The sequence below is a fragment of the Phocoena sinus genome, chromosome 3 (genome assembly GCF_008692025.1).
Source record: "Phocoena sinus isolate mPhoSin1 chromosome 3, mPhoSin1.pri, whole genome shotgun sequence".
Taxonomy (NCBI): Eukaryota; Metazoa; Chordata; class Mammalia; order Artiodactyla; family Phocoenidae; genus Phocoena; species Phocoena sinus.
The window spans coordinates 89,152,766-89,171,522 of NC_045765.1; the positions used below are offsets into that span (position 1 = coordinate 89,152,766).

At 35.7% G+C, this 18,757-nt stretch overlaps 1 protein-coding gene across 10 annotated transcripts in view; it reads right to left on the minus strand.

Moving 5' to 3' along the window:
* Positions 1-7,655: 7,655 nt before the first annotated feature.
* The window catches only part of PPIP5K2 (diphosphoinositol pentakisphosphate kinase 2), a 75,713-nt gene continuing 64,611 nt past the window's right edge, over positions 7,656-18,757 (minus strand). For 6 of the 10 annotated variants that reach the window (XM_032626773.1, XM_032626775.1, XM_032626774.1 and 3 more), the window contains 3 exons: positions 17,438-17,578; positions 14,175-14,300; positions 7,694-9,369 (listed from right to left, as the gene is read on the minus strand). In XM_032626773.1, coding sequence (XP_032482664.1) covers positions 9,257-9,369; positions 14,175-14,300; positions 17,438-17,578 — 380 coding nt within the window. In that variant the 3' untranslated portion in view covers positions 7,694-9,256. Of the gene's footprint in view, positions 9,370-14,174; positions 14,301-17,437; positions 17,579-18,757 lie in introns of all 10 variants that reach the window. The other 4 variants (XM_032626770.1, XM_032626772.1, XM_032626776.1 and 1 more) reach the window with 1 other exon arrangement.

The following is an 18,757-nucleotide window of genomic DNA, read 5'->3' on the forward strand; positions in this document are numbered from 1 at the left end:
CCCTCAACGGATCTCCAGTGTTTACACTTCAGACACTAAATCTAGCAAGTAGGTGAGATATTTTGAGGAGATAAATTGCTTCCAAATTCTCACACCTTACTCAGCAACCAAATTTTCTGCTTATGTAGTAGTCTCTCGGCCCAACCCAGTAATACGAGGTCACCTGATTCCTACGGAGTCACTCTAGTTTTTTAGGGATAATGTGTTTGTGTGTATGAAAATGAGTTATAGCCATTTATAACCAAGTGTTATGATGAAATGATACCATGTACTTATTTGTGATTGCAGAATTGGTCAGAATATAGAAGACAGAAGATAACAAGGGAAAGAACTTCCTTAGAATCACAGCATCATAGACTGTGAGAGGTCAGAACCCACATGATCATTTTACAGATTAATTTTACAGATGTTGGTTTAAACAACCAGTTGGACAAGGGTAATAATGCATGTGTAGTAGGAATATGGAACATATTCTATACACTGAAAGATTTCCCCTTACAGTCATTTGCTTTTACACAGCCCATAGGACTACACCACCCATAAGGATAGTGTGTATAAATATTTTTTTCTTGCTACAAAAACATTTCCATAACTGTATTTCATTTTATTAAGGCTAATATGAAGAAGAGTTTGCATTTACAACACCAACCAATATCCAGAACTAAATGCATTCTGGGTAATAAAGGGAAGCTATTAAGTAAATATTCTCATGTTGATAATTCTCAAAGTTATTATTATAAATATTGTAGCATTAACTCTATTAAAAGTAAATTCCTCAAAAGAACATCTGGGGAACAAGAGGGAGTAGTAATGTGAATTAGTACCACTAACTGTTTTTAGAGCTATGCTATCTACCTAAATAAGTGTTCAAAAAAACACTTGTTGACTATGATAGAAGAAGAGGGAGCTACTGATATTAGAGAGAATGGTTAAGGTTCTAGAATTCTGTGGAAGGGAAAATAAAGCAAGTTCATATAAAGTTTTAGAAGAAAGGGCCTCAGGCAAACCCTCTGGTTGCAGAGATAAGGGATCTGGGGACCAAAGAAGTATGGAGCATCACAGTCTCCCAGACAGCCAGTAGCAGACCCGGGAGGCAAAACCAGGTCTCCTTTCTCCCAGTCCCGTATTCTACCTTTCATAGCAATGACTTTGCTCTTTCTTCCTGAAGAGGCTTTGAAAAAGTGTGGAAAAAAGCATTATAGCCAGGCAGTTCAACATGCATGTTTTTACATACACAAAATTCATTGCTAAAAATGGAATTAAAGCATCTATCTATTCAGTGCTCTATCCTCTTGCCCAGACTGCGGAATGATCACATGAGGGCATTTCAGCCACATAATTCCAATCTGGACATTTAATATTTCATACAGGATTTCTGAAATGACTTCGTGCTTTCTTCGATCTATTGATTCTTTCAATTTTCACATTTTTAAAGTGATTGCATTTCCCACAGGTGGAGCAGACACAGTTCTCTTTCAATATGGGTACTATTGTGTGGCTTATTCTTTGTGGCTTTTCCATCTATTCCACTGGGATGTAGGTATGGTATATGGGACTTTCAAAAAGGTTTCTACCTGACCAATGAAGAATCAGTAATAAAAAATTGTGATGAGTTATTACATCTGAGAGTCGCGGGTCTCATTTTATTGTCATGAATCTTGTGCCAGACATTATAGGACAAATTAGCATTTCTATGTGTAATGAAAGAGAGTCTTTAATTATTTGGTTTCCAATTTCTTCACATCAGCAATGATGCTTTTTGATAACAGTAGAACCTGTGTTCTTTTATTCTCTGCCTCACCTCTCCCTCACTTTCTCTTTTTTCTCCCCATTTTTCCATCCATCCATCTACCTTTATCACTGAGCTTTCTAGTCAGCAATGACTAGTTTGAGAAAAATCTATGGGTTTTAAAAGCAGAAAAACCCTTTCAGAAGGCACATTGGGTTTCTTTTTTCTTTTAAAAATCATCCTTCCATATGTCAAGCACTCCTGAAGCAACTTACATAGAATGATAAAGAAGTAGCTCACTTTCCCCATCAAGATACATGCTTGTAAGTGCTTGAAAATAGGTATTTAAACTGTACAACCATTATCCCACCAGGGTCATATAACTGTTGTCATTCACATCACATACAATGTGAGATGGATGGGTGGGAGGGCAGGCCCGATTAAATACTGTGTTGCTTTTTTTTTTTAACCCGCTTTAAGAAGGACTGTATTGCCTTATTTTAAATACTTTATTTTTAAAAAGGGAAAGGTGGCAGAATAACCTTGATTTGGGGGTGGGGGGTAGGTTTCATTAGATTGTTACTAGGCAGGCTGTTCCCATGGCAACAAGAGCAACCATAAAGGAGTATTAGAAGCTGTCCAGAACATCCCTGACTGAAAAATGCTGAAACACCATTGAAAACAGGCCTGGTCGACATTTGGACTATATACAACTCTATTACAACAAAAGAATGCAAACAATGCTTCGATTTTGTTCTTCCCTTTATGGTTTACCAAATTAACATTTCATTTGATCCTACCAACATTGTACTGCAGGCAGGACTGGCATTATTAACTTCATTAATAAAATATAACTGGGATGAGAAGACATGGGCTTCTCCTTTTCTCCTTCTTCCTCCTCCACTTCCTTCTTGTTAAAGGACAGTAACAAAAAAAGAAGCGATTCCCAGTTTGAAAATAAAGGAGGAATTATTTCTCAATAAAAAAATTATCCCCAAATATAAAACAGAAATATAAACTGTCTTCAACACAACTAGAAGACACCTGTAACCTCAGCCACAGTATATGAGAAAGGGATGACATATGTAGTCAAGGTCAAACAGGATGATGCCTGGAGAGGATGCTCACAGGGCAGATCTCAAAGTCACTAGACCAAAAGACTCCAAAATAGATGGCATAATTGGAGGGGCAAAGCCAATTCCTTGTCTGAAAAAATGGAAATGGGCTGAGTGCCAGCAGGAGGGAATTTTCTGAACACTACCTGGTACCACAGAGTAGCAGGAGAGGCAAAGCCAAAGAAGGAAATATAGACATGTCACATACAAGAAGCAATCTGTGGATGAGTCAGAAGGGAGGAAAGAGATTCCAAAGGTGAGTAGCTCTGCAGTTGCCAACCCTTGTTAGCAGGAGAGAACAAAAGGCTCAAAAAGCTCTCTCAGACCCACAGTCCTGTCATAAGTAGCTTCACTGGAAGCTACTATTAATCCAAAATGGTGCCCTAGGGACTTCCCTGGTGGCGCAGTGGTTGGGAATTGCCTGCCAATGTAGGAGACATGGGTTTGAGCCCTGGTCTGGGAAGATCCCACATGCCGCGGAGCAACGAAGCCTGTGCGCCACAGCTACTGAGCCTGCGCTCTAGAGCCTGTGAGCCACAGCTACTGAGCCCACATACCACAACTACTGAAGCTCGCACGCCTAGAGCCCATGCTCCACAGCAGGAGAGGCCACCGCAATGAGAGGCCCGCGCACCACAACGAAGAGTAGCCCCCGCTCACCACAACTAGAGAGGGCCCGCGTGCAGCAACGAAGACCCAACACAGCCAAATAAATAAATAAATAAAACAAAATGCTGCCCTATCCACCATATGAATTTATTACCAAATAGGTGAGCCAGAAAGACACTTACCTCATCTAAAGAAAAGTAATAAATGAGAATGACCTCACACAGTGCTAACATAAACACGCTCCAAGAAAAGGAGGAAAGGAACAGGAGAAACAACAGCAGATAAAACCATTCAACAGAGAAAATGAATTTGCTGAGCATACAAAATATGTGATCAAACATACCATCAAAATTCAAAAAATTTAAGGAAGTGAAAGTTCATCCAGATATACAGGTGATCAGAAACCACCTGGCAAAACAACCAAAGGCAATGCAATATGAGCTAACAGAGTTCAGGAAAGAAAGAGAAAAAATAAAGACATCCCAGAAATAAGGTCACACCAGAAAGAATACAGTGGAAATAAGCAAAACTAAGAGAAGGCAAAGAAGAGATAAGGTGAAATGATTTCTTCATCTTGATTAACCAGGGGTTCAAAATATAACATTTAAATTGATAAGCATGTAATAAGGCATAAAAATATTTATAAAAGTTAAACACAGGAAGAACCAAGGAAATCAACCAAACCTGTGAAGTAGAGAAAAGGTAGAAGGAAGTGTACTAATTGGACATTGCTCATAGCAGGGAGTCAGTAGCACCTAAAAAATTAAATGTATAATACAAAATTATAGTTAAAAAGAAAACTATTAGTGGAACCAAAGAAACTATAGCAAACATGGATAATATAATTGATAGTGTACAGTTTATATTGATTACTTATTCATTATCCATCCCCCTACCTCTCCCTCCTATCAGAACCCTAATTTGTGTCATATATCCATCCTTTCTTCATACCGTCATGGGCTCTAGGGCACTGTTTCTTAACTGAAGGTGATTCTGCCCCTCCAGGGGACATCTGATCCTGTCTGGAGATGTTGACTCTCACAATTTCGGGGAGGATGCTACTGGCATTTAGGGTAGAGGCCAGGATGACGTGACTGGCTCCAGGCCAAAATCCTGTATGTGATCTTTCAGACCTTATCACAGGCAATTACAAAGGCTTTGCCTGACAGGATTCATGGGGAAAAGCTGCCCTTCCCACATATAGTCTTCCAAGAGAGTTATAATCAATAACCTCTGGGCCTGCATGCTCGTATGCATATCTGCATTCCTAGCCCAGGCACCTCCATTCACAGGCCTCCTTATCAGGAGACCTTGGCTGAGACACATTTTAGATCTCCCCACTGAGACCTCCTTATGGGGCGGGCCTTGACCAAGACACTTTTCTCCACTATGACTCAGTTTTTTCACTCATAGCCTTTCCTCTAGTCCCCTTGGTTCATAAAATGGCAGGAACCTTTTATTCCAGGCTCCTCAGCAGTAAGACAATTTCCTCCACCTGTACTACGTGTCATTTGATTGACCCTTGCTCAGTGCCATTCTACGGGGAGTGGGGGTTTGGAACAGTGAGGAGTGGGCACTGTTTTCCTACTTTCCTTTTTGGCCTCTCACTTATCACAGTAAGTAAATAAAGACTTGATTGTTACTTTCATTTTGGCTCACTGTCTTAAAACCCTTCCAGCTTGGTGCAGGGATACTGCTAAACATCCTACAACGCACATAACAGCCTCCCACAATGAATTAACTGGTCCAAAATACCAACACTGCTGAGGCTTTTGGGGAAATCTGACCCCATCACCAGCTCTAGGGCCAATAAGTTCATAGAATTCTCCTGGTGAATGTTATTCATCCAGAAAGTGGACAAATAACCAAATAAGTTAGCCCAATCACACTGAAGAAGATGACTTACTATTCCATGGTTGAAGGAGAACTTTCCTCAATTTCTGTTGTGCTGGACATGAACAAGGCAACATGAAGCCACTGGCAACCATCTTGTGAACATGACAGAAAACAACTTTGGGAAAAAGTTTATTCTATGCTAGAGGAAACAGGGAGAGAACCTAGGCCCTTGATGACATGACTGATAGAACTGTGGCTGAAGCTCACCATCTTTGGACCTTCAGAAATGTTTAACAGTGAATTTCCTTATGATTTTAAGTTAATTTCAATTGGAGTTTCTCCTACTTGCAATGAAAAGTATTCTTTTACAAAAAGATAAACTAAATAAGCAATAAAAACAAAACATAACTAAAAGCAAAGATATATTACATATAAATACAATTAGACTATACTAATAAATGAAATAAGATACTAAAATAGAATCACAAAGCAAAACCTACTATATAGTAAGTTAAAATAAAATACCTAAATAAATCGACACTATAAAAAAATAAAAGGATGAATAAGGGTATATCAGGCAAATGCAAGCCAAAATAAAACAGGTCATAATCTTAATATCTGACATTTCAAAAGCATCCAATGAGGAAAAAAAATATTGTTATAATGGCAAAGGTAAAACCCACAATGGAAATTTAACAGTTGTGAATTCATTTGCAACAGAAAACAGCCATGTACTGTACAGAAAAAAGTAAAGTAAAAACCACAGATAAGAGGAGAACTTAACAGTAATCTGTAAGTGGAGAGTTTAACTTACCTCTCTCTCAAGTCATGACTAAGCATGTGGATCAAAGGAAAAGGCTATAGAAAATCTAAATAATATCTTTAATCAGGATATAATATATATAAAGTATAAAACAATAAAGAGATTTTGTATAGTACTCCATTCTCTGAAAATAGAGACTAGATCTTCCACAAAAATTGACCCATGTAAAGAAAACTTTACATGCCAATAGTTTGGTACCCAGGATTCCATACAAAGGGACAGCTGTTTCTACTTGGACTCCTTATCACAAGGGACTCCTTCAGAAGGAGTGTAAAAATTGTTCCCATGGGCAAGAATGCTGCTATTTGTGGTAGCAGCAGGTACAGGGAAAGAGAATTAGAGAGAGGCTAGAGAGGGAACTGCTGGGCCATCACAGAAGTGATCCCAACCTGACCAAGAATAGTATGGCTGCCTATACTGTCCAGAAAATAAGGCAAGGGTAAACTGACAGAAAACTAATGAATGCTTTATGTAAGGCAAACTTTGATAAGCACACAAGTAAAGATTGAGAACTTTTTACCAAAGTATGAACACAAAACAAAAAAGTAAAATCTTAGTTCAAACTGGCATGGAAATAAATAATAGTGGACGTGCAGGGTAGATCAGAGTCAGAACCTGGAGAAAAATCTAGGTGACCTTGATTAAAAAACTCTTCCTTTGTCTAAAGAGTTTTAACAAGAGAGTTCTTGAAGAACTATCATTTAACTTTTCTCTTATAGTTGCCATCTATCACCCTCTTGCTCTAGGTATGTATATATTAAGCATACTGCCACATGTTCTCTGTTCATTTACTGTCTACCTTCTGCCTCCATTTCCTACTCAAAGGAAACATGATATAAAGTGTTCAGCATACTTTTCTCCATAACCCAAGACTGTACAACACCCCCAAAACATTTTCTAATAGTTAAGAATGGACTACAAGAACTCATTAAAACCAGAGCAGCAGAACCTGCTGGCACTGGACTTCAAGGGCAAAAAATAGGTTTGAGTTCATATGCAGGGTTTTTAAGGGGAAAAGATTGAATAATGCACTATGAAGACTAACAGGCCAGGATAACTGAACAGTACCTCAAGCTGGGCTTTCTCATCTCTTCGCTGGATGGAGGATTAGCTATGAGAAGAAATATCTTCTAGTATTTAAAACAAACAAAAAACACACTTTACAGGGATAGAATCAAGTGAGAAACAGATGCTTCAGTCAAACTTCCATTGAATGGTGATAACTATAATTTCTTTTTGTTTGTTTTGGAAAATGAATCTAAGGTTCTTGCAAATAAAACTGTCCTGTCTACACAGCAGTTATTACCAAGTTTGGCGACTACAGTGAAATCATAGTTCTTGTGTATCAATGGAAAAATGTGACTTGCACTGAACTTTCTAGTTAGTTTCTATTGTGATAGCTATGGCCAATACTAAGAAATTTTATCTAATATCTAAGATGAGCATTGTTTAATATTAAAATACTTTTCCCCATTCTACTTTGAAAGTTAAAAGTAAAGGGTCAAAGAAAAGAATAAAAAATAACTTGCCATTTAAGCCATCCTCTGATTCTAGAAATAAAATATTTTAATTCAGTTCCACTTAAAAAATAAAAGTAGTTTCTTTACTCTGACAATGAGCACATTAACCACATTTTCACATACAGAAAGCTTAGGTACATTCAACTGTTTACAAGACATGTCTCCATGTAATACATTTACATTCATGTGAAATATATGAACTTATAGAATTGTATATATTTGTGACTTTTGCATCTGGTACCTTTTAAAATGAACACGTATTATGCTTATTTTCTAAAGTCAATTCATATATGATGATTTAAGGTTAGGAGAGTCTCTACTGAAGGATTTTAATAGCTGCATTCATATGAGAATTCAATAATTTTTCTAAACATAAGCCTCAAACTAAAGCTTTAGCAATTTAAGTTACCTAACTGGCAATGGATGCAATTCTTATCAGGATGTACTGTTTGGTTTACAGTTTAAGTCATTTCAAGTGGTTTAGACAATAATTATTTGTGCATCAGGGGAAAGTGAGCACCAAGGATAATAAATATTTTTTCACATTATAGATGAAATCACAATGCAATAATCTCAATTTCCCTTCAAAATCTAATCATTTGAAATGAGCATGTATTTCAAATGCTCAATCTTTAAGTTATCTTTGTGAGATCAACTGATATTCTAGAGATAAGAATGGAAATGGTAAAAATAGGTGCTATACATATTATCTACTAACAATGGAATTCAGATACTCTTCTTACATTGATTACCTCCATTCTTGAACTCAGTTTTTTAGATCTAAAAAGAACTCTGAAGATAACTAACATTTATAAACTTGTCAACTATATCTTAAAAAGAAACTCTAAAGATGTCTTTCTTGCCAATATACAAAGAAAAATTGTCCTGATGAACAAAAGCACCTTATGGTAAGGAAATATATAAAGAAAATATTTTCTACAAATGTATGTGCATAAAGGTATAGTTATCCCAGCTGCCTATGTAATATTTTAAATAATACACAATAAAAATTCAAAGCATAGATTGAAAAAATAACCCATATGCCAATACTCCAGTTATTAAATATTGCAGCATATATGTAATCATAACAATTGGGGAAAAAAAGGTTTCTAATCTATATGGTCAATGAAATCTCTTTGGAAATATGCTTTTTAAAAGTCCCCAGTATGGCCATCAAATTTCAAGCTATAGGTTTTTGCAGCCCAGATGTGATCCTGTGAAAGTGAAAATGTGTACAGAGGTCACCTCACAGGTTCTTCAGCAAACAGCATTACTGTGTGACATTGGCACAGGCTGTCTGGGTTTTCCCATTCCTCTTCTTTACCACAGGCACACAGTAAACATCACATTCAGAACAACAGATCTTTACCACCATAAGTTTTGCTACTCATAAAATGCTAATAAACATTGTTTTAAACATTTCCAGATCATGACAAAGGCCTTAACTAAATATATACAAAGAATTCTCTAGATGTCATATATCTTTAAATTAATACAGAGATGTATAAGGAGGCACAAATTACTTGCTTTGATACTTTTCAGTCAAGGTTTATTACGTGTCTCTTTCTACTGAACACGTGATTTTTTATAAGTATAATGAGTTCCAGCTTCTGCTAAGAAGATTTCATTTTTTTTTCGCAGTGTTTTTTTTGTGTTCATGTATTTCTGTTTTGCTACTCACACCCTTTTTCCGAGATGAGGTATTGGGAACAACCATACTAGAAGGTCCGCTGGGAGCTATACATAAAAAGAAAAACTACTGTTTAGATTTTCACAAGCAATCCAAGTTCAGATAATACAAAATAATCAACAGAAGTTCAAATAACATAAAACAAACTTCTCTATTTCCCTGCATTCTTCCTGGGAAACTCATTTATTCCATCATTTTTAATTAACATCTAATGTCCTAACGACCTTCAAATTTATACTTCTGGTCCAGACCTTTTTCCCTTACCTCAAGATCTGTATACCCTGTACATCCTACTACAAACCTCTATATAGATATTTGATAGGAAATATAAACTTACCATGTTTAAAATGGAACTCATCATTTTCCCTATAAACATCTATTTTCTTCAGTACCTCCTATCTTACCACTATCTAAAAAGCTGAACGATTAAAGAACTAGAAACATTCTTGACTTGGGAATCATCCTTTTATATCCAAACCAACATCAAGCCCCAATGAGTTATCAAAAAGTTATTCTAAGCCAGGTTACACTTTTGTATGGATGGGTAAGTTCCTGCCAGACCAATCCTCCTCCTGCAGGTAACAAGTATAAGTGCAGGATAAAATATGAAAAAAACAACTACCTGAAGACACTGAAGAATGAACAAAAGCAGGCATATACTAGAAAAGAACCAATATTTGGAAGAAGGGAACAACATGGAGTTAGTCCCCTGTGCCCTTTTTAAAAAAGCTTTAGGCTTAAGGACAGGATCCAGTCTGCCCCATGTGGAATGGCTAAAACTACAACATAAAACTCAGTCCTACTAGCATGAAGAACCAGAAGAAAAGCATTGGGGCAAAAATAGCTGCTTGGAAGTCCAGTGGGGAATCCCAAATCTTTGTGTAAACCCTGATCAAGTGTGTGACTTGAGCAGAGTAAGCTCCTAAGAAGTCCGGCTCAGGCTAAAAGAAGTGAAGTGAAATTTGAGCTGTCAGTCACTTCAGAAGACATAGGTTTGCAATCTGAGTTCAGCCAAGGTTAACTCTTTGCTTTAAAAACAATCCAATACTCTTTGGAGGAACATAAGAGAAACAACAGAGTCCAGTGTTTGTCTAGGATACAATCCAAAATTACTTAGTATATGAAAAACAGGAAATAAACCTTCCTTCTTGGGAATGAGAAAATTTATGAGATCAGCCAGATTAATAGACAAGAATTTTAAAGCAACTATTTTAACTATGCTCAAGAACAAAGGAAAATATGCTTATAATGAATAAAAATATAGGAAATCTCTGAAGGAAAAAAAACTACAAAGAAGAATCAAAACAAATGTCTAAAACTACAGAATAAATATATGAAATAAAATTTCACTGGATGGGTTTAAGAGCAGAATAGAGATGACAGGTAAAAGTGACTATCAACCAGGATTTTATTACCAAAAAAAAAAGTCCTAAGCATGCCGCAGTCAGACTTCTGAGAACCAAAGATAAAGGGAAAACACTGAAAGCAGGCAGAGAAAAATAATCCATTAACCCATTGCATACATAGGAACAACCAATTCAAATTAACAAAGACTTCTCATCAGAAACAAGAGGAATGACAAGATAGTGGAACAACATCCTTAAAATGCTGAAAGAAAAAACTTTCTTCCCAAATTCTCTGTCCAGCAAAACTACCTTTCAAGAATGAAAGTAAAATAAAGATTTTTTTGTTTGTTTTTGCGGTACGCGGGCCGCTCACTGTTGTGGCCTCTCGCACAGTGGAGCACAGGCTCCGGACGCGCAGGCTCAGCGGCCATGGCTCACGGGCCCAGCCACTCCGCGGCATGTGGGATCTTCCCGGACCAGGGCACGAACCCGTGTCCCATGCATCGGCAGGTGGACTCTCAACCACTGCGCCACCAGGGAAGCCCAAAATAAAGATTTTTTTTTCAGATATAGTAACAGATCTGAAGTATAAGAAATGGTAAATAAATTCAAGTTGAAGGGAAATGAAACCAGATGGAAACAAACACTTAAAAGAAGAAATAAAGAACATTAAAAATAGCAAATATGTGGATAATTAAAGACTTCTTTCTCTTTTTAATTTCTTTAAAATACATATGACTCTTTAAAGCAAATATCATAACATTGTACTGTAGCCTTTATAATACATGTGGAAGTAACACATATGGGACACTATGTGTAAAAGATGGAAAGAAGGGAAGGTAAACACACCTATACAGTTGGCAGGTTTCTACATTTTATGTTAAGTGGCACAAAATTGACTTGAAGTAGACCAAGAAAAGCCAGAAATATGTATTTACTGCTACCAATAAAAGAATAATGCAAAAAGGTATAGCTAAAAAGCCAATAGATAAGTTAAAATGAAATTCTAAAAAATACTGAATTAATTAAAAAAAACGAGAAGGAAAGAATAAAGGAATAATAATCAGAAGGAATAAATAGAAAATATAATAAAAGAGTAGACCTAACTCAACCATATCAATAATTACATTAAATGTTAGTGGACTATAAACACTAATTATAAGGCACATATTGTTAGAATGGCCTTTTAAAAAAGCCAAATATATACTGTCTAAAAAAGATCCCCTTAAATATGAAGACAGTTTGGTTAAAAAAAATATACATGTGCATGAAGACCTAAATAGTCATTTCTTCAAAGAAGACATACAGATGATCACTAGGCAAATGAAAAGATGCTCATCATTGCTCATTATTAGAGAAATGCAAATCAAAGCTACAATAAAGTACCACCTCACACTGGTCAGAATGGCCATCATTAAAAAGTCTACAAATTACAAGTGCTAGCGACGGTGTGGAGAAAAGGGAACCCTCTTATACTGATGGTGGGAATGTAAACTGGCGCAGCCACTATGGGAAACAGTTTGGAGGTTCCTCAAAAAACTAAAAATAGAGTTATCACATGATCCAGCAATCCCGTTCCTGGGCATATATCCAGAAAAAACTATAATTCAAAAAGATACATGCACCCCTATGTTCACAGCAGCACTATTTACAATAGCCAAGACATGGAAACAACCTAAATGTCCATAGACAGATGAATGGATAAAGAAGATATGGTACATATATACAATGGAATACTACTCAGCCACAAAAAGAATGAAATAATGCCATTTGCAGCAACATGGATGGACCTAGATGGACTTCATGGACCTAGATGGACTTCACTTATCACACTAAGTGAAGTAAGTCAGAAAGACAAATACCATATGATATCACTTATATGTGGAATCTAAAATATGACATAAATGAACTTATCTACAAAACAGAAACAGACTCACAGATATAGAGAACAGACTTGCGATTGCCAAGGGGGAGGGTGGGTGAGGGAGGGATGGATTGGGGGTTTGGGATTAGCAGATGTAAACTATTATATATAGAATGGATAAACAACAAGGTCCTACTTTAAATTAAAGTACAGGGAAGTATATTCAATATCCTGTAATAAACCAGAATGGAAAAGAATATGAAAAAGTATATATATATATATATATAAAACTGAAACACTTTGCTGTACATCAGATATTAACACAACATTGTAAATCAACTATACTTCAATAAAATAAATTAAATATATATATATACACCATGCATACAGTAGTCATAAGAAAGCTGAAGTAGCTAAATTCACATTAGATAAAATAAACTTTAAGACAAAGCATTACTAGAAATCAAAGAGGGAAATTTCATGATGATATTGGGGCAATACATTAGGAAGTCATAACAATCAAATGTGTATGCACCTAATAACAGGGTTTCAAAATTCACAAAGTAAAAACTGACCAAATTAAAGAGGGAAGCAGACAATTCCACAATTGTGAGTAGAAACTGCTCTCTAAGCAACTGCTAGAACAATCAGAACCTCCTCTCCCTTGTACGTGTTGCCATCCCCCAAAATGGTAAATACGCAGAAGATCTGAGTAACATTATCAACAATCTTGACCTAATGGATACTTACAGAACGCTACATCAATAAACTATGGAATAATTCTTTTTTAGTGCACTTGGTACATTTATTATGCATCTAAAACATAGAGAACAATGCACCATGATTCAAAGAGTATTCAGGTCTTAGATCTACTGACTACTAGCTACATGAACAGGGACAAGTCATAACCTCTCTGCAACTTTCTTCATCTGTAATGGGCAACAACACAATCAAATATGCCAAGTAAAAACAGAAAAAAGCTGATAAAACATAGTTGAATTTGGTAGTTACAGCACCAGACTGAGAATGGAGAGATTAAAATACTCTAGGGAAAGAGAAAAAAAAAAATCTTTCAAACAAAATGACTAAAGTGATGCCTTGGCTCAAGAGAAAAGCAAAAGAAGACAAAACAGTCCATAAATCAGTTTGGAAAAGTATGAGTATGAAGTATATTTTATTAACATATGTGAGGGAAAGGGGGGATAATTAATGGAGAAAAAAAACCCCAAATATGTAAATAGGCTACAATAACAGAGTTCCTAGAGTCTAATGATCCTACTTAAAAACAGATCTTTACATCTACAAAGCAAGCTATTATTACTCCTCTAATTGCTATATATATATATATATATTTGCGGTACGCGGGCCTCTCACTGCTGTGGCCTCTCGTGTTGCAGAGCACAAGCTCCAGACGCACAGGCTCAGCGGCAACTGCTCACAGGCCCAGCCGCTCCGCGGCATGTGGGATCTTCCCAGACCGAGGTACGAACCCGGGTCCCCTGCATCGGCAGGCGGACTCTCAACCACTGCGCCACCAGGGAAGCCCCTCTAGTTGCTATATGTATATATATATATATATATATATATATATTTTTTTTTTTAATTGCTATATTGAATCCACAAATTCACACACACTCCTAACCTGGTTTGCTGCTTGCTTTAGTACTCTTTATGGTAGCTGCTGGCATTGGGAGGATCTTTGCAGGTGTATATGTATTTAAAGATACTTTTCTTCTTATTATTGGACTGGAACGTGAAGCTGAAGAGGCTGGAAAAAACAAACAAACAAACCCAACATGGTAATTCAATAATTTTCTGACAATTCTATCAAATCTAAACTAACTAGATTACAAATAATTAAATCAGATTGTCTTCCTATATCACCCAGATGAGATTTATCTTCAAGCAAAAGAAATTTAAATATTTTTTTTTTCTTTCTAATTAAGGTGGGGAGATTGAGAGGTGTGAAAAGGACAAGTAGGTACAATTCTTAAGTATGAAGTCCTCTGGGAAAGGATAGGCTGGAGTGGGGGAGCTATTGGCATGACCTTTTGGGTTCCTAAACAAAGGGAGTTAAGGAGATAACAAAAGACCGATTTGCCTATTACTGCAATTTTGGAAGAGGACCTGATAGCAATAAACACGGTGTCTCTGAAAAATCAATATGTGGGCCAATTATGGCAAATGTGCCTTTGGTGGTTGATACCCACACTGAATGAATACAAATTTCACTGGCAGAAGATCAAAGTAGCCATTAATAAAATAATACACAAGTGATTAAAAAGTGTCTAAAACATCCTATAAAGCACCACATCATTACTTAGCTCTTTTCTGCTTGCATTTTTTATCCTATTATAACTTCCACCTCTAACTTATCCAATTAGTATTCTCACACCTTTTCCACCAACCTGATATTGTCAGTGCCTCATTGTAAGCTATCTACTAGTTACCACAAAATTAATTTTGTCCTAGGTGAGAAAAAAATCTGTGAATGACAGATATTAACAATGTCTTCTCCTTTGTTATGAATGCCACAAATTCAGTATAGTTCTATATTATGATGTTACTTCCTTGACAATCCAGGGAATTAAGTATAAATTACATAAATATATTGTGACTACTAAATATTTATTCTGCAGTTACACTATACAGTACAGGATTCAGATACTTCCATCATAATTGGAACCCTATTTTCTTTAATCAAAGAGAATGGAAAAACCATACACTTTAGGAGACCTGGGTTTTAGTCTTGCTTGAGCACTAACTGGTTAATTTCCTCAATGGTGTCTCTAAGTTTTTCTCTTAAAACAGTAAGCTTTTCTCAAATGAAATCTTAAATAAAACAGATCAAAGCAGAGACTCTGATTGAAGCAACCACAGAAGACACAGGCCTAATCACTCAGCATCCTTCTCTTCCTCATGGAACTTCCTAAAGCTCTTGGGAATATAGTTTGAAGACCAATGAATTAGATTAACTCCTAGGTTTATCCAACTCTATGAACTGCATTAACTATATTTACTTTCTCATCTAGTTCCCTTAGTAAGTAATGGAATGAAATTTTAAGAGAACTAGAGGGGTTGGGGTACAACTTGTGTCCATAATATAGAGAAGAGTTAATGAGAACTAGAAAAAGAATTTAATATTTCATTTCATTAATATACCTCAATAATACACTCTGAGGAACTGAATTTACTAACCACAGAAATGAAGCCATCATAAGGTAGCAATGCCACAGCATAAACATTCAAAGATTATCTTTTTGTAAATATTCCACCAAAATTCTCTTTCCAAAACAGATGTCATTACTGCTACTTTACCTTTAAGTCATTTACTGAAGATCTTCTAAATTCAAAGCAGCATTAATGCCTACCCTAAATTCTTACTTACTAATTACAGTCTTTCTTTAATCTCTATTTTAAGATTATAAATCCCTGATCCAGGGAAGCATTGAAATGTCAAGTATAAAGAAGGGTAAAAGAGAAAATGAGAATTTATTTATTCAGGTTCTCTACTGCGTTCTGAGGAGCAGCATTGTCCATTCTATCAGCTAACAGAGAATATAAAAGGAAGAACATCCTTCAGTTTCCTGACTTTGACTTTATAGCTTGCAGGTTATTTCATTTGGAGTATTATCAATTCTCAGAATCAGACACATTCATATGTACATTTAAATCTGAAACCTACTTCCCCAAACCATTCCTAAAGTGAAATATTTTAGAAAATTCACACCAAGATACCTCTCCATTACCCTTAATGGTTAAAAGCTGACCTCTACCACCAGATGTGAAAGAGAAAGGCAAAAATGCAGGGGGCACTGTTTGGACAGAATACACTGAATAGAATTCTGTAGAATAATACATTGTGGTTCCCCAGGAAAGGGAGGAGAGTAACAGCAACACACAAAAGTGGCTTTCATCCCAAGACCTCCAATTTCATTCTTGGGAAAAACATATTTACAACATTCTCCTTACAAAAAGGAGTTGGTATACATAGAAAGTTTGTACCTTTCCTAAGATATGACTAGGACTAGCAAGACTTTTAACTCTAAGCAGAGCATTCTCTTTCAGAATGAATGCTTCCTAAACTGGAAATTCCAATGTGTCAAATGATCCTACAGAGCTGAAAATGACAACAGCCAGCTGACTTCTCACATCTAAAAAGGTAGCCCTGAACATTTCCCAAACTGAAGTCCCTCAGAATAGTTCTACATGATGTTTAAATGCATTACCAAAAAAAGTGTTTTGTCAGCAAGGAAGTTCTGGAAAATGTGGGTATATAGTTTTCTTTATAGAGAAGAACCATAGCTGTTTATATGCTGATGAAACTACACCTCTTGAAAGGGAGGTGGGTTATAATAAAGTTTCCAAAACTTACTTAGTGACAAACCTCTTTTTTTTTTTTTTACACAGAGGAATTAACCTCTTCAGAATATTTTCTGCAGAACACAATTTAAAAAACTGTTGTCCTAATTTGCTCTCTTTAGTTAAGGGCTCTTTCTGAGTCTATATGACTGCTTATCAAAAGTGGTGAAGGGATGGGCATGTGGCATGTGTAGGTTAATATAGACTGATGTTTTGTCATTTTTAAAAAGCTTATAAAATGACATACAATAGGAATGTGGAAATAAGACCAAGACTCTATATTACATGTTGCTGATTTTATTGCTGGGTCTTAGATTTTTCCCCCCTTTCTGTAAAAAAAAAAAAAAAAAAAGTCTTTGCAGAAGAGTCAAGACAACAGCCTGGTACATTGCATATTATACCAAAGAATTCTAAATAATGTTCTTCTCTTTCTCTCCTAAAATTCTATTTACTATCACTATTGAATTTATGTTTTTATAATTATTTTTATATTCAGATAATCTCTATTGCCTAAAAATCAAATAATAATAATAATTTTCCTACAAATTTCAGGGGTCTTCTGTGGAACTTCACTTGATGGAGAAGCAATGGAAGCAAGAAATTCATCCACCTGCTTTAAAGACAGGGCATTGTGAAGAGTTTCTAGAGGACAAATAGATGGCACCATCGAATACAATTCAAAGCCTGAGGGGAAAAAAACAAAAACAAAAACAAGAGTTGGATATCTTAAAAATTCATTAATTAAAAAGGAAGACCATTGCTTAGAACTAGACAGTTTAGGTCTTTTCAATCTATCACATGCAAACACACGAGATCTCTGAAGTCATGACACCAGATGCTATGCAGTATGGGGTTGGATCAGGATGTGACAAAGATTTCATTTAAAATGTAACCACATAGTACAGCATGCACACAATTTCATTCTCTATTTTGGTAAAATCTAAGAATAATACTTAAAGAAAAAAACCTGGGGGAATAATAAACAGAGAAAAATAAAGGTTTTTTAGTTTTTACTTTTTAGAATCAGGTCTATTTGATAGGTGAAGAAGCTGATGCCATAATGTGTCCCTGATGCCAGAATGCTAAAGGTAACTTCTTGTTGAAAAACAAATAAGCGATTACTTGTGAAGAGTGATTTTAAATACTTTTCTAGTCATAACAAGGCCAATAATACTCTCTAGCGTGACCCCAAAATAACATCCATTCATTTACGCTGAAATTAAAATTCCAAAACATATTTAACCTACCTTTATTGAATTAACACAATAATTCTATTGTTGGAAATTGCTAGCTGAGTGAAGTCAGGCCAAGTAAAAAGCAATACAAAATACAAATATGTTTGCATTCGACAATGGCACAGGAATACAAAAATTTCATGAAACAAACCATGCAGATATGTATTAATACCATCAGTGAAACAAAAGCACTTAAATATACAGTTTTTTTTAAACAAATAGGACATAGGTTATTCATCTTTTATAAATATTGCCTACTTTATTCAACTGAATGGCTTTTAAAATTGCTTTTATATACAACTAAAATAACAAGTCTTTCTGCATGTACTTTTTCAAAAATTTAAACTAGTTTTCCTCCAAAAGAAATACTTTTAATGTTTAGTTTCTACATAAAGTCTAATATTCTTAAGTTAAAAGTAAAAATTAATTAAACTCAAATAGACTGGAAAACTCTCTGCTTCAATAGGCATGTGCTCATTTTAACACTGACTGATATTTATTTAATTTGGGGAGAAAATACTGACCCAAGAACTGTCTAATTCTTAGTTGCAATAGGGAAACTGGTTAAAAGAGAATCTATCTTTCAATGAAAACAACAAATCCTTTGATTAACAAAACTGGTATGTTT